The sequence below is a fragment of the Cryptomeria japonica genome, chromosome 3 (genome assembly GCF_030272615.1).
Source record: "Cryptomeria japonica chromosome 3, Sugi_1.0, whole genome shotgun sequence".
In the NCBI taxonomy this organism is placed as follows: domain Eukaryota; kingdom Viridiplantae; phylum Streptophyta; class Pinopsida; order Cupressales; family Cupressaceae; genus Cryptomeria; species Cryptomeria japonica.
Window position 1 is genome coordinate 774993843 of NC_081407.1, and position 13024 is coordinate 775006866.

The following is a 13024-nucleotide window of genomic DNA, read 5'->3' on the forward strand; positions in this document are numbered from 1 at the left end:
AGAGAGAGAGAGAGAGAGAGAGAGAGAGAGAGGGGGGGGGTAAAGAGGGAGATAACACAATATATAGAGATAGAGAGCGAGATATATAGACAAACATAGAGATATGGAGAAGGATAGGGAAATGGATTAGAGATAGAGGGAGATAGAGGTAGTGAGAGATAGAGTAGGAGAGATGGGTTGAACAAGAGAGAGAGGTAGAGATAGGGAGATAGAGATAGAAAGAGGGAGATAATAAGAGAGGGAGTGATGGAAATAGAGAGAGGGAGAGGGAGAAATAGAGATAAAATGAGGGAGACAATAAGATAGGGGGAGGTGGAGAAATAGAAAGACAAATGGTGATAAAGATAAGTAATAAAGAGAGAGTGAGAGTGAGAGGGGGTGGAGATAGAGATAAAGATGTGGAGGAAAAAATAATATGTGTGTGGGTGGATGTGGATGTGTGTGTGTGTGAGAGAGAGATGGGGGGGGGGGGGGAGGTGTTGGGAAGGTGGAGGTGGAAGAGAGAGACATACAAGGATAGTTATAGAGATAGAAATAGGGGAGAGAGATAGAGAGGAAGATGGACTTAAATAGTAAATATATATAAAAAAATTGATAGTTTCATCTTAAACAATTAAATAAATTAGTGGTAGAGAAAAGTGATGTTGATCAATATTTTTGAGTGCCTCAAGTTTATGTATGAAGGAAGCCTCATATGCTTATAGGAAAGCATCAAGTCTATTTATTGGTGAATCTTAAAAATTGCCCTATAAACTCAAAAAATCCTATATCTAGGAATGATTGAGTTTGATTTTATTAATGACTAATTAAGGATCTTTTTGTTTGAGATTATATAGAGCTCTTTTGAGATCTTGCTTCATATTTGATTATTTTGGAGATCTTTTATGCAATGAACACATCTATATGGTGCAGTTTATCATTTGTTTCAAAGATATACAAGAGTTAGCATAAAAAATAGTTAGTGACTAATGAAATCTACAAACTATCCTTAAAGGTGTAAAGAATCATTGTAAGGCTCATGTTTTGAAATTCATATGTTAAAAAAATTATTAAGCATTCATTTGTAAATTTATCTATAAATAAACACTCATTCATAACTATTTAAACCATTTTCCTTTACCATTTACACCATTGAATTAAATATCTTCCTCAACTCTAAGAATTCTGCAAGGATCTAATTGCAAATAAAAATGTTGACGAAAAAAAAAATGAAGTCACTTCTTCTAAATAATTGTCAGTGTGTAAAGATCTTGAAGATTACCGCAGCCTATTTCCCTGGTTGGTAAATGCATGACTTACCAATGACTCGAATGGATAGATTGAAGAATCCCTAAAGTTCTTTCAGAAAATGACAGTGCAAAATGTTGTTCCTAATTTCAAGATGCGTACAAAATGGACACAACATTAAAGCATTGAAGCTTTATATACAAATGCAACTACAGGGGGTGAAGTCAAATTCCATAACTTTTTCTAGGGTTCTCTTAGCATGTGTTGAATTGGTAGCTCTGGAATAGGGTATCGAGATTCATGAAGAAGTAATTAAAAGAGGGCTTGAATCGACTTGTTCGTGGGAAATTTTTTAATAATTTTAAATAATTCATTATGATACGTATACATACGCACACCTGCAACATTTTCCATTTCTTTTTTGGAATTCTGAGACACACAAGAAAAGACAAGTCTCTTTCCATACGCCGTCCACACAACCCGACTCTTCTTTACATGAAATTTGAAAAGATCTCAAAACTTCATCTTTAGACCCACAACCTCTATATAAATCGTCCATTCTCCCATTCTTTTTAAATCGTCCATCTCTAGCATTGTGAGAATAGTGAAAGCCATATGAGATTTATTTGTGCCCTTGCAAAATAAGAAAACAGGGGAAGTTCCCATAGCTAGATATATCTCTATAATCGATTCTGAGGCTCCCTCAACTTTTAGGGTTTGGAAATATAGAAGGAAAGCTTCAAATTTCCTAAATCGTTTCTCATCTTCTGACGCCATAGCAAGAAAAATGGAGTTGCGAGGAGGGCTGCTGGAGGCAAAAGAGGCGAAGCAAAAGAGTAGACAGAGAAGTTGGATGCCTCATTCCACCATTTGGCCAGTATTTGCCGAGAACCATTTTGGGGATAAAGATAATACCCAATTAAGGGAAAATTTGTGCAAATCCAAAGCCCTCTCTTCTGGCACAAAAAAATAATTTCTCAAAATAAAGATCTCTCTTGTTACACATCTCTGCAGCTGATAATTTGTAGCCACAAGCTCTAATATATCTGCCATTTACAACGATGCCAATCTCAAATGGGCAACGAAAAGGTTCTTGAATATTTCGAGTTTGAATAGATGTGATCACCGCTAAGCCCTACTCTGGCTCTTATGACATCTGCCCGCTAGCCATTGTGAAATCTGTTGAAACCACAAGCATTAACATCTTAGCAAACGAAAATTTGACAATTAAATAGCCATTTTTGATAATTTGTTCTTGGAAATAAGCAAGAGAAAGAGAAATTTGACATTTAAATAGCAGTTTCTGAGTATTTGTCAATAATTGACATAAGCAAGAAAAGAGAAATTCGACATTTGAATATCGAGAATTTGTTCCGAGAGAAATAAACTTGATAGGAGAGGAAAATCTGTCGGCAAAGTACCTGCTGAAGCAGAATGATGTTGTGAATGAATGGAGGGGAGAATATATGTCAAAAGATATAAAACTAATTTCCGCAACATGTTGAGCTCTGCCACGCTATCTGAATATGAGCCGTGGATGGCCTCTAATGGACAGCTACAACATCGGAAAATGAATAGTCAGAAAGAAAAATGGTGACTGAAAATCTAATGGTCTGAAAGCTTTCAATCGTCTTGCAAGGGCTCTTATAGAATATGAATCGTTGATCTGGAAAGTGAATTGATAAACTTTATATAGGGAACGCCTTCAGCGTAAAAAAATAATAATTCATTTAACCGCTTGCTTACTTTACCATGCCAACAATAATATTTTCGTGAGAATTAAATTTTAAAACTTATAATCAATTTCAAAAATATGTTGCATTATAAATTATTGAATTTCATTTTATGGATCGATTTAAGATTTAATTTTTTTATAAAATTATATTGAAATATTTCAGTTTATTTATTAAAAATGTTTATTTTAAGAATATTATTATAAATAAATAATATTTTTTTAATATAATTCTTTTTTCTTAATACTTACTCAAGTAAATACATGTTATTTTAAAGTGACATAGTATTTATTTTTAAAAATATTGATAAGAAGAATATTTGTTTTATAATGTATTGCTTAAGTTTTGATGTTTACATATATTATTACAATATTTATATGTTAATTAAAATATATTATATTATTTTATAAATATAAAATATATTACATTAATATAATATAATTTGAATGATAAATTAGTAACAAATAATCAATCTTTTTTCACAATAAATAAAATAATATCAATTTTCATATTATATGATATGCACAATAGTCAACATAATGCCCTTAGTTAATTTATTTTTTAAACAGTTTTAACAATATTGTCTTTAGAAACTTGTCATAATTGAAATGATAGCATATAATTGTTTCTAATTTTTTAAATATTTTAATATAATTTTTTAGAATAGTTTCTATTTTAATTAGAAAAAAGATTTTTGGATATGAATTTAGAAACTTACTTAGTAAATTTAATATTTTTAGAGTCTTTTCATCTAGATATAAGATATACTTATGTGATATGAATAATAAAAGATCAATGATTTTCATTTCTTTTCAAGAAAGAGCATCTCACTTTAATTATAATCTTTTTGCAAACTAAATTGTAGGCAACCTAAAAACTTACAAAGTCAATCCATAAGAATTATAAATATTTCAATATGGACTCTGAAACTTCATGCATTCAACAATTGAAAACTTAAAATTATTATCGTTTGTTAAGTTCTTTGTGAGAGAAAATAATATATCTAATACTCGGTCTAAAACATCAGAATATAACTTTTTTTCGTATTATTGTGCTTTCCTTTGTTTACTCAACATACAACTTTCTAGCTTTCATCTATATCTTTGACAATTAATATTTTTCTTATAACATCAAATGGAAGGCATTGCAATAACCAAACCATAATAAATAAAAAAATCATATGACTAGCAAGGGTGGTTTCAAACTGCACACACAAGTAAAACATTCACCAAACATTGACTTAAATACATGTAACCTTTGAAAATAGATCTAATAGATTTGGTCAAGATTAGATGGATGATGATAAATAACCTTCACTTATTAATAGAAAACATAGTTTATTGTGTTTTTTTTTATTTTTCTTTTATAAATGAATCTTTTATAGAAACTATATCTTAAAATTGAGTATGTATTGTTTTATTTTATTTTGTATGTGGTTTTTTTCTTGGGAGTAGAGGGGTTTCACCTCTATCTATTCCTCAATCATCTCCCTCTCTTTAACTCTCCTTATCCTCTCCATACCCCTCTCTTTCTCCATCTCTATATCTGTATTCTTACCCCTCACTCACTCACTCACTCACTCTTTTGTACTCTATCTCTCGCTCTTTATATCCCTATGTCCCCCTCTCTCCTTATTGTGAACATAAGTTGAGTCTATTGATAATGAATATTGACTATCTTTCTTATTGACTCTTATTGGTAATGAAGCTAGATTATTTGATTCCCTATTTTCATTTTAGTCGCGTTTATATCCATGTAAGTGGATACATAGTTGATTTGAAGCTATCTCTTCTCCATTAAGACATTTATTGCAACATCATTTTCTAAATTGCCTACAAATTGACCTCATGTATTCCCAGCAAATTTTTTCCTAATTGACCTTCCACACCATTTTGGCGTACCCATTGCACACCAAGGTACAATTGCTAGTTATACGTAATACTACTATAATTATAATAGATAAATAATAAATATGATATGTGAATAATTAATTAATTAATTAATTATATATATATATATATATATATATATATATATATATATATATATATATATATATATATATATATATATATATATATATATATATATATATATATATATAATTTTTCATTTTTGAAATTTTGAATAACTTTTATATTATGATCTATAATAAATATAACTTATAAATAATTAATTATATGTTTAAAAAAATTGATTTTTAAATTATTTTAATATATATTATATGAGAAATTTAATAGTATTATTTATTGATGGTTTCTAATATATATATTTATTATATTATATCACTTAATTAAAAAACAAGCTTATATTAACAAACAAAAAAATTATTATAAAATTAAATATAAACATAATAAAAATTTTAAATAAATTAAATTAGAAAAATTAAATCCATATTTTTAATAAAATATTTTTTAAAAATTATAATAAAATTATGAAAACGAATTTTTTTAACTTTATATTAAAAAATATAAATTAAATTAAGCTTTATAAATTAAAAATTAAATTAAATTATTAAAAAAATAAAAAATTTAATATTGACTTTTTAATAATAAATATTTTGTTTAATTAGAACATAAATGATTTTAATTAAATAATTTAGATACCTCGTAGATGTTTCTCTTTATTACAAAATGCCAAATATCTGTATCTTTTATCTAAAATGAAGTTAATGGAAAAACAAAGTGTAAAAATGGTGAGGTTAAGCTCTATTTTTAAGGAAGAGGTGGTCTCATAAATAAATAAAAAATTGTGATTTGGAATTTTTTTCTAAAAAAATAGAAGCCCCTACTTTTTAAGCACGCAAATTTGAGCAGGTGAAAAAGGGGTAATTGTCCCACCAGCTTAGGGAGGTTATCTGCCACTTGTCATATCTAAGTTTAATTTATATTAAAAAATAGTTCTAAAGGAAAATGAATTATTTTTGCTTGTTTTATTATGTACATACAAATTAATATATTCATGAGACCACCAGCTTCCTTAAATTTGAGAGACTACAACCTTAATGCAGACAAGTTACCAGCAATGACTATGGAATAAATAGACTGGAAATCAGTGACAGGTGGCAGAACAATTGACAAAATCCAACGGTGATGTTTCCTTCTGCGGGGTTATGAACAGTCGATCTGAACAGTCAGTTCGACCATCGTAAATAAGGAAATGCCTGGACGCAATAAAACAATAAACATATACACATACATTTTACACACCTCACGCATACATAAAAGACGCTTTATTACCACCATCCATCTCAAAGAATTAAAACTATTTGACTTACCTTATCTATTTATTCCACCGTTGGCCCTCTATTCTATTCTATTCTATTCTATTCTACTGCGTTGTGTACTTCTCTCTGTCCGTGTTTGCTCTACCATGGCTCCTCTTTTGCTCTTCTCTTTCATGCTTTCCGTCTTTTCAATCTCTGTTTTTACCCAATCTCTGAATAATGAAGAATTGCTCTTGCAATTCAAAGCAGCCATTACTAATAATAACAACACTTTGCTGCCCAATTGGACTCCCCATCACCCCCTCTGCAATTGGACCGGCCTTACTTGCCACCCCTCTTCCCACTCTCTGCTCGCACTCAACTTGTCCCAAATGAATTTGCACGGCACCATCTCTCCTGTCCTAGGAAATCTTTCATCTCTTCGATCCATCGATCTCTCGTCCAATGCCCTCACTGCTACCATTCCTCCTCAATTGAGTCAGCTACCCCGTCTGCAAATACTCATGCTGTACGACAACCAATTACAAGGAACCATTCCGCCCTCTCTGTCCGCTTGCCGCAGTTTGTATGACCTGAGACTCTCCTATAACCAGTTACATGGTAGCATTCCGCCCGAAATCAGTCACCTGGCAAGTTTGAAGATCCTTTATTTGGGAGTAAACAATCTCAACGGTACCATTCCTATCTCTTTAGGAAATCTGTCTGCCTTACTTCAATTGGCGTTGGAAGAAAATGATCTCACAGGTACCATTCCCTCTGAATTGGGCATGCTCACTCAACTCCAAGTTCTCTACCTTTATACAAATAATTTAGAGGGAACCATTCCCAGGTCTTTGGGAAATATTTCTGCCTTGACTGATTTAGAATTGTCAACAAACAGTCTTCAGGGCCCCATTCCCTCTGAATTGGGCATGCTCACTCACCTTCAAGTTCTCCGCCTTAATACAAATAAATTATCAGGCACCATTCCCAGGTCTTTAGGAAATCTTTCTGCCTCGACTGATTTAGAATTGTCAGCAAACAGTCTTCAGGGCCCCATTCCCTCTGAATTGGGCATGCTCACTCACCTTCAAGTTCTCTACCTTCATAGAAATAAATTATCAGGCACCATTCCCAGGTCTTTAGGAAATCTTTCTGCCTCGACTGATTTAGGATTGTCAACAAACAGTCTTCAGGGCCCCATTCCCCTTGAATTGGGCATGTTTACTCACCTTCAAGGTCTCTACCTTGATACAAATAATTTAGAGGGAACCATTCCCAGGTCTTTGGGAAATCTTTCTGCCTTGACTGATTTATATTTGTCAACAAACAGCCTTCAAGGCCCCATTCCCCTTGACTTGGGCATGCTCACTCACCTCCAGTTTCTTTACCTTAATACAAATAAATTATCAGGCACCATTCCTAGCTCTTTAGGAAATCTCTCAAAATTGAATGAATTAGTTTTATATCAAAACCAGCTTAGTGGACATATTCCATGGGAAATTGGTACGAAGCTCTCAAATTTGCAAATTCTCAGTTTATGGGGAAATCAGCTTAGTGGAAACATACCAAACTCCCTGGGAAATTGTTCCCGTCTCGAATTACTTTTTTTACATAAAAACCAACTGGGTGGAACTGTTCCAATGGAGATGGGTAAGTTGAACTTTCTTACCAAGCTTTTACTATACACAAATAAACTTGTTAGTGACAGCAGTAACACATTGGGCTTTCTCACTGCTCTCACAAACTGCTCCTACTTGCAACAATTAAAAGTGCAATCTAACCATCTAACTGGTGCTTTGCCCCCATCCATAGGCCAACTATCTTCCAATTTATTTTACTTGGATTTATCAGACAACATGATAAGAGGGAGCATACCACAACAGATTGCCAATCTCACAAACTTAACCTACTTAAGTTTAGGCAGTAATCTTTTCAGCGGAAATATTCCTTTTGTGATTAAACGATTTCATAACTTGGAAAGATTGCATTTGGATGGGAACAAATTAGAAGGAAGCATTCCAAGTGAGATAGGTCAAATGGAAAATCTCGGGCTCTTAACTCTTAGTCGGAACCAGTTATCTGGAAAAATTCCGGATTCTCTTGGTAGCCTTCAGCAGCTAAGATATCTCTATCTTGATCACAACAAATTATCAGAAGAGATCCCTGTTAGTTTAGAGGGATGTCAGAAGTTGGAGCTCCTTGACTTGTCTTACAACAAACTAGGGGGAAGGATACCTGGCGAAGTCATTGCCAGCCTTAAAAATCTGCAATTCTACCTCAATCTTTCATGGAATTCTCTAGAAGGGTCCTTGCCACACGAGATAAGTAAAATTGTAATGGGTCAAGCCATAGACATCTCTGTAAATCGACTTACTGGGGTAATTCCAAATTCTCTAGGAGACTGCACAGCATTAGAGCATCTAAATTTGTCCCACAATAGCTTTGAAGGTCCAATACCAGATTCACTCTCCAAATTGCAAAATCTCCTCGAAATGGATCTTTCTGCCAACTTTCTATCAGGTTCAATACCAATGTCTATTGAAAGACTAAAAGTACTTTGCTACATGAATGTTTCTTTCAATAATCTGTCTGGTCAAATTCCAGATGGAGGGTTGTTCCCAAATAGAACTGTTATAACATTGTTTGAGGGAAACCTTGGCCTCTGTGGCCCAAGAAATTATTCACTGCCTCCATGCCCAAATCAAACCCCTAAAAAACACTCACCGCTCAAAAAAATAGTTTTATCGGTTGGTGGAACTATTGCATTTGTTGTATGCTCCATCATTATAGGAATGCTATGCAGGCAAAAACTTTCAAGACAACCCTTCCGTCCTTCGAACATTATTTTTCAAAGGCTCGGCTATCCAAAATTTTCTTATCAGGATCTTGTCATTGCAACAGCCGGATTTGATGAGTCAAACTTGCTTGGAGTGGGTAACTTTGGATCAGTCTACAGAGGCATTTTGAGGAATGGTAAGATGGTTGCCATCAAGACTCTTAATTTGCAGAATGAAGAAGCTGATAAGAGCTTTAAGACAGAATGCAAAGTGTTAGGGGGGACTCGGCACCGTAACCTCATCAAAATCATAAGTGCATTTTCCTTCCCTGGCTTGAAAGGTTTGGTTCTTCAATTTGGATCTAATGGGAGCTTGGAAAAGCATTTGTTTCCTGACAGAGATGATCAAGACATTTGTCAATTGGGATTGGGATTAGGTGAGTGTTTGAGCATTGCTATAGATGTAGCCCATGGCATGGAATATTTGCATCATGATTGTCCTATGCAGCTTGTTCACTGTGATTTAAAACCTAGCAATGTTCTTTTAGATGCCAACATGACAGCCCTTGTGACTGATTTTGGTATCTCCCGCTTAATTACAACAAACTCCACGGATTCACTGAGTACAACAACATTTGCACTCAAAGGATCTATTGGCTATATTGCTCCAGGTAATTTTTTTGAATTTTCTTTATATTGATATTAAGAGATACCCTTAATAGCTTTTCGAGAATTTCATGAATAAAATTAATTGCAGAGTATGGACTGGGCGGGAATGTTTCTACAAAGGGAGATGTTTATAGTTATGGAATTCTGATATTAGAGATGGTTACAAGGAAGAGGCCAAGTGATGACATGTTTGTGGGAGATATGAACTTGCAAAGGTGGGTGAGGTCAGCTTTTCCGGACAGATTGGTAGATATTGTTGATGGTGGGCTATTCAGAGATGTGAATGAAAAGATGGAAGACAATAGATGTCTGCTTTCTCTCATTAATGTTGGTTTGCTTTGTAGCAGTGAATCACCAAGAGAACGACCTTCCATGAGAGATGTAGCTAAGGTCTTGGAGAACCTCAAGACATCTTTAATGGGAGATGCAGCTGCTTCCAATTTAACATATACAATATCAGACCTCCTAGACAATACCAATACCTTAGAAACATTGGCGTCTGACAGTCAAAGTTCTACATTTTAATGTTTATAAGTTCCAGCAAGAAGTTTTTGTCTTTTAGGTTTGCTAGTCTCAAGCTTTTCGTCCATCACAGGTTAGTCTTCTTTCATGTGAAATTCTGTAAGGCTAAATTATAGCTGTTTGAGCTTGTAAGCTGATCAAAGCCATGTGTATGCATTATGCTAGTTTGAGAAAGTATATTGTTGTGTATATATACTGAATGAAATGATGCAAAATGTGTAACGTATTTACATATTTGTAGCAATCCCTCTCATACTATGTGGCAGCTAAAGAATCTTTTTTCCTTGGCTGCCTTGATATTCATTGTTTTATGAGCTCATAAACATGAGAGGGAATGCAAAGCATGAATAAGAGTTCAAAGGTCATCGATTTTTGAAGTAGTTGTTGGAATATTTACTAATTTCTTTTATTTTGCATAGTTTTATATTTTTTAGAGTTTAATATGTTTTTAGTTTTTGTTTTTGTTTTAATTTTTTAATGCAAGTTTTGTACTATAAATTTTTAGTAGTCATTAGATTTATTTAATAACTCTATATAATGAGGTAATTGTAATTCATTCATCATGAGTTATTTTATATTTAGTAAGTTGTATTCAAGTAGGACTCTGCAATTCGGTTGTTTTAAGCTGTTCAAAGTCATGTTTTGATTGATACTTTTGAGATTGTTGTAACTCTGTAAATCCTGAGAATCAATACGAAAAACACAATTTTCCCATGGTTTTTTACTTTTATATTTTTACTAGGTTTTTCCACGTATATCTGTGTGTTATGTGCTATTGTTCTTCTTTGCAAATTTTCTGCACTTGTTATTTTTCTTTCTTACACTTTAATCCTTGATCATTTGATCAAGGGGCTCTGTATTTTTTCATTTGATATTAGAGTAGGTTGGAGACAATTTTCTGGGTTTAAGAAATTGTGGGAGGTTGAAGAACCAATCAGAACACTCAAGAAATCATTAGATCATTACTTAGTCTAATCTTTGTTCATTTGATCAATAAATTCTTGTAATCTTTTGAATCAATAGAACAATTTATTTGTATTTCAATTATATATTTATTTTAGTTACCTGAATAATAATGGAACTGCTTGCATAAATCATTAATTTTTATATAATTATTTATTACCTTCAATTGAACATTCAAAAATATAAGAAGTCTTAAATCATATCATCCTTTGGATCTTCTATGGCTGCATTAGAGAGTTGTCATGATTGTGATACAAGAAGTTTGCATGTCACCATGCAATATGCTCGATAAAAAGGATAATTTAACATTCAATGTCAGCCTGCTTTGAAGATTTCCTAGCTAATTAATAATTTAACATTTATTGTCAGCCTGCTTTGAAGATTTCCTAACTAATTAATTTATACAGGGAATTCGGTCTTATCTAGTCAAGTTTGGTTTTGATATAGAGGTGGTATTTTTCAAGAATTTAACGATCGGTCCATATTTTGGAACGGCTTAAATCACACGCAGTAAGCTTATCCTTCTAAGAATACTCAGAGTTGACTAACATTTTCTAGGTTTAATGTGTTGCTTAATGTATGTTGTTACACTAAGATTACATTCTAGACTGAAAAGTGTTAAACACTCAAAATTGACTAGCATCCTTTAGACTTAATATATTAAGTAATGTGCGTAATTTAAGACTGACCCCATATTTAAAGTTGGTTAAATAAACGATGGATAATGGAACTGTTTGCAAAACTTACTTGGTTTGGAACTGTTTGCAAAACTTACTTGGTTTTCGACGTATAGCCTTCATTTGGTAAATAGATACCAGGCCACCTGTAAGATTGTGGGTTTTTTACAAACCTCAGCGTCTGAATGTTCTCACCTACTACTCTCTTATGTTCTATAATATACTATACCAGCCCTACGATTTTGGAATTCAGATGCCTAGTTATCCATTCACATTGCATTAGTGGAGTTTAGAAGATTCCATTTTACTTCATTAAGCACTCATTTGCATGGGTAAGCTGTTGGAATTAATCCCAACTATTCTTCGCCTTTCCTATCATGTTCTTATATCCTCCCTATGCATTGAAAACAAATTTCAGCCTGTTCACTATCACTTCAGCAAGTTTACCACGCTTTATGGGTGGTCTAGAATATAATACTTTATTATGTTTGTTCTCTCTTCGTGAGTGCTAGTCATATATATATTGAATGGGTTTCCATTTTTTATTCCCTCTCAGGAGAGTCCAGCTCTGCACGAGGATGTAAGTTATAAGTCTATTTAAAACTATGAGTTTGAAGTTATGAGCTATATGAATATGTAATAATTTGTAAGTTTAAATTTCATAAGTTTAAATGTAATATTGTTTATGTAAAGAGCAGAAGCTCAGACAATGACGTAATGTTTCAATATGTTTAATATAATTTTTAAGTGTATTTTCTTTTCTCTCAATCCTTCACAAAAAATATTAATATTACTCTAATTATTTTGGAATTTCATTCATCTTATTATTATTTTGGAATTTCATTCATCTTATTATTATTATTTTGGGTCAAACATTAATCTAATTACACTTGACTATGGAAAAAGCTTCATAGTTAATTTATAACAAATTAATTTTGGTGGCACTATTTCTTTGTATGTGAGAATCTCTTCTCTACTTAATCTTTTGATCTTTTCAACAATATTCTCAATGATCACATTACACCCAATTTGGTCAATTTTCCCCTCTCTATATATTTAGATTGAGTCACAATCAATTACAAGGAACCATCCCCTCATTCTCTCAAGTTGCCTTTGAATTATTTTTCACTCTCTTATAACCAATTGCACCGCGACACACCATATCATATGAGTCTCCACACATTTTTAAAGTACATTTATTAGAATAAACAATATATTTTGTAACAATTAACCATTCATTAAAACAAAA

General features: G+C 32.6%; 1 protein-coding gene and 1 long non-coding RNA gene across 2 annotated transcripts; one reads left to right on the forward strand and one right to left on the reverse strand.

Annotated features, from left to right (window-relative positions):
• Window positions 1-1175: 1175 nt before the first annotated feature.
• Window positions 1176-2890, reverse strand: LOC131063327 (uncharacterized). The gene is made up of 2 exons (XR_009111048.2): window positions 2649-2890; window positions 1176-2406 (listed from the first exon to the last, which is right to left on the reverse strand). It is a non-coding gene; the product is annotated as an uncharacterized LOC131063327 (long non-coding RNA).
• Window positions 2891-6245: 3355 nt separating this feature from the next.
• On the forward strand, window positions 6246-10512 carry LOC131063328 (receptor kinase-like protein Xa21). The gene is made up of 2 exons (XM_057997109.2): window positions 6246-9615; window positions 9702-10512. Exons 1-2 carry the CDS (start codon window positions 6333-6335, stop codon window positions 10136-10138), a joined length of 3720 nt encoding a protein of 1239 aa, XP_057853092.1. The 5' UTR covers window positions 6246-6332; the 3' UTR covers window positions 10139-10512.
• Window positions 10513-13024: the final 2512 nt, after the last annotated feature.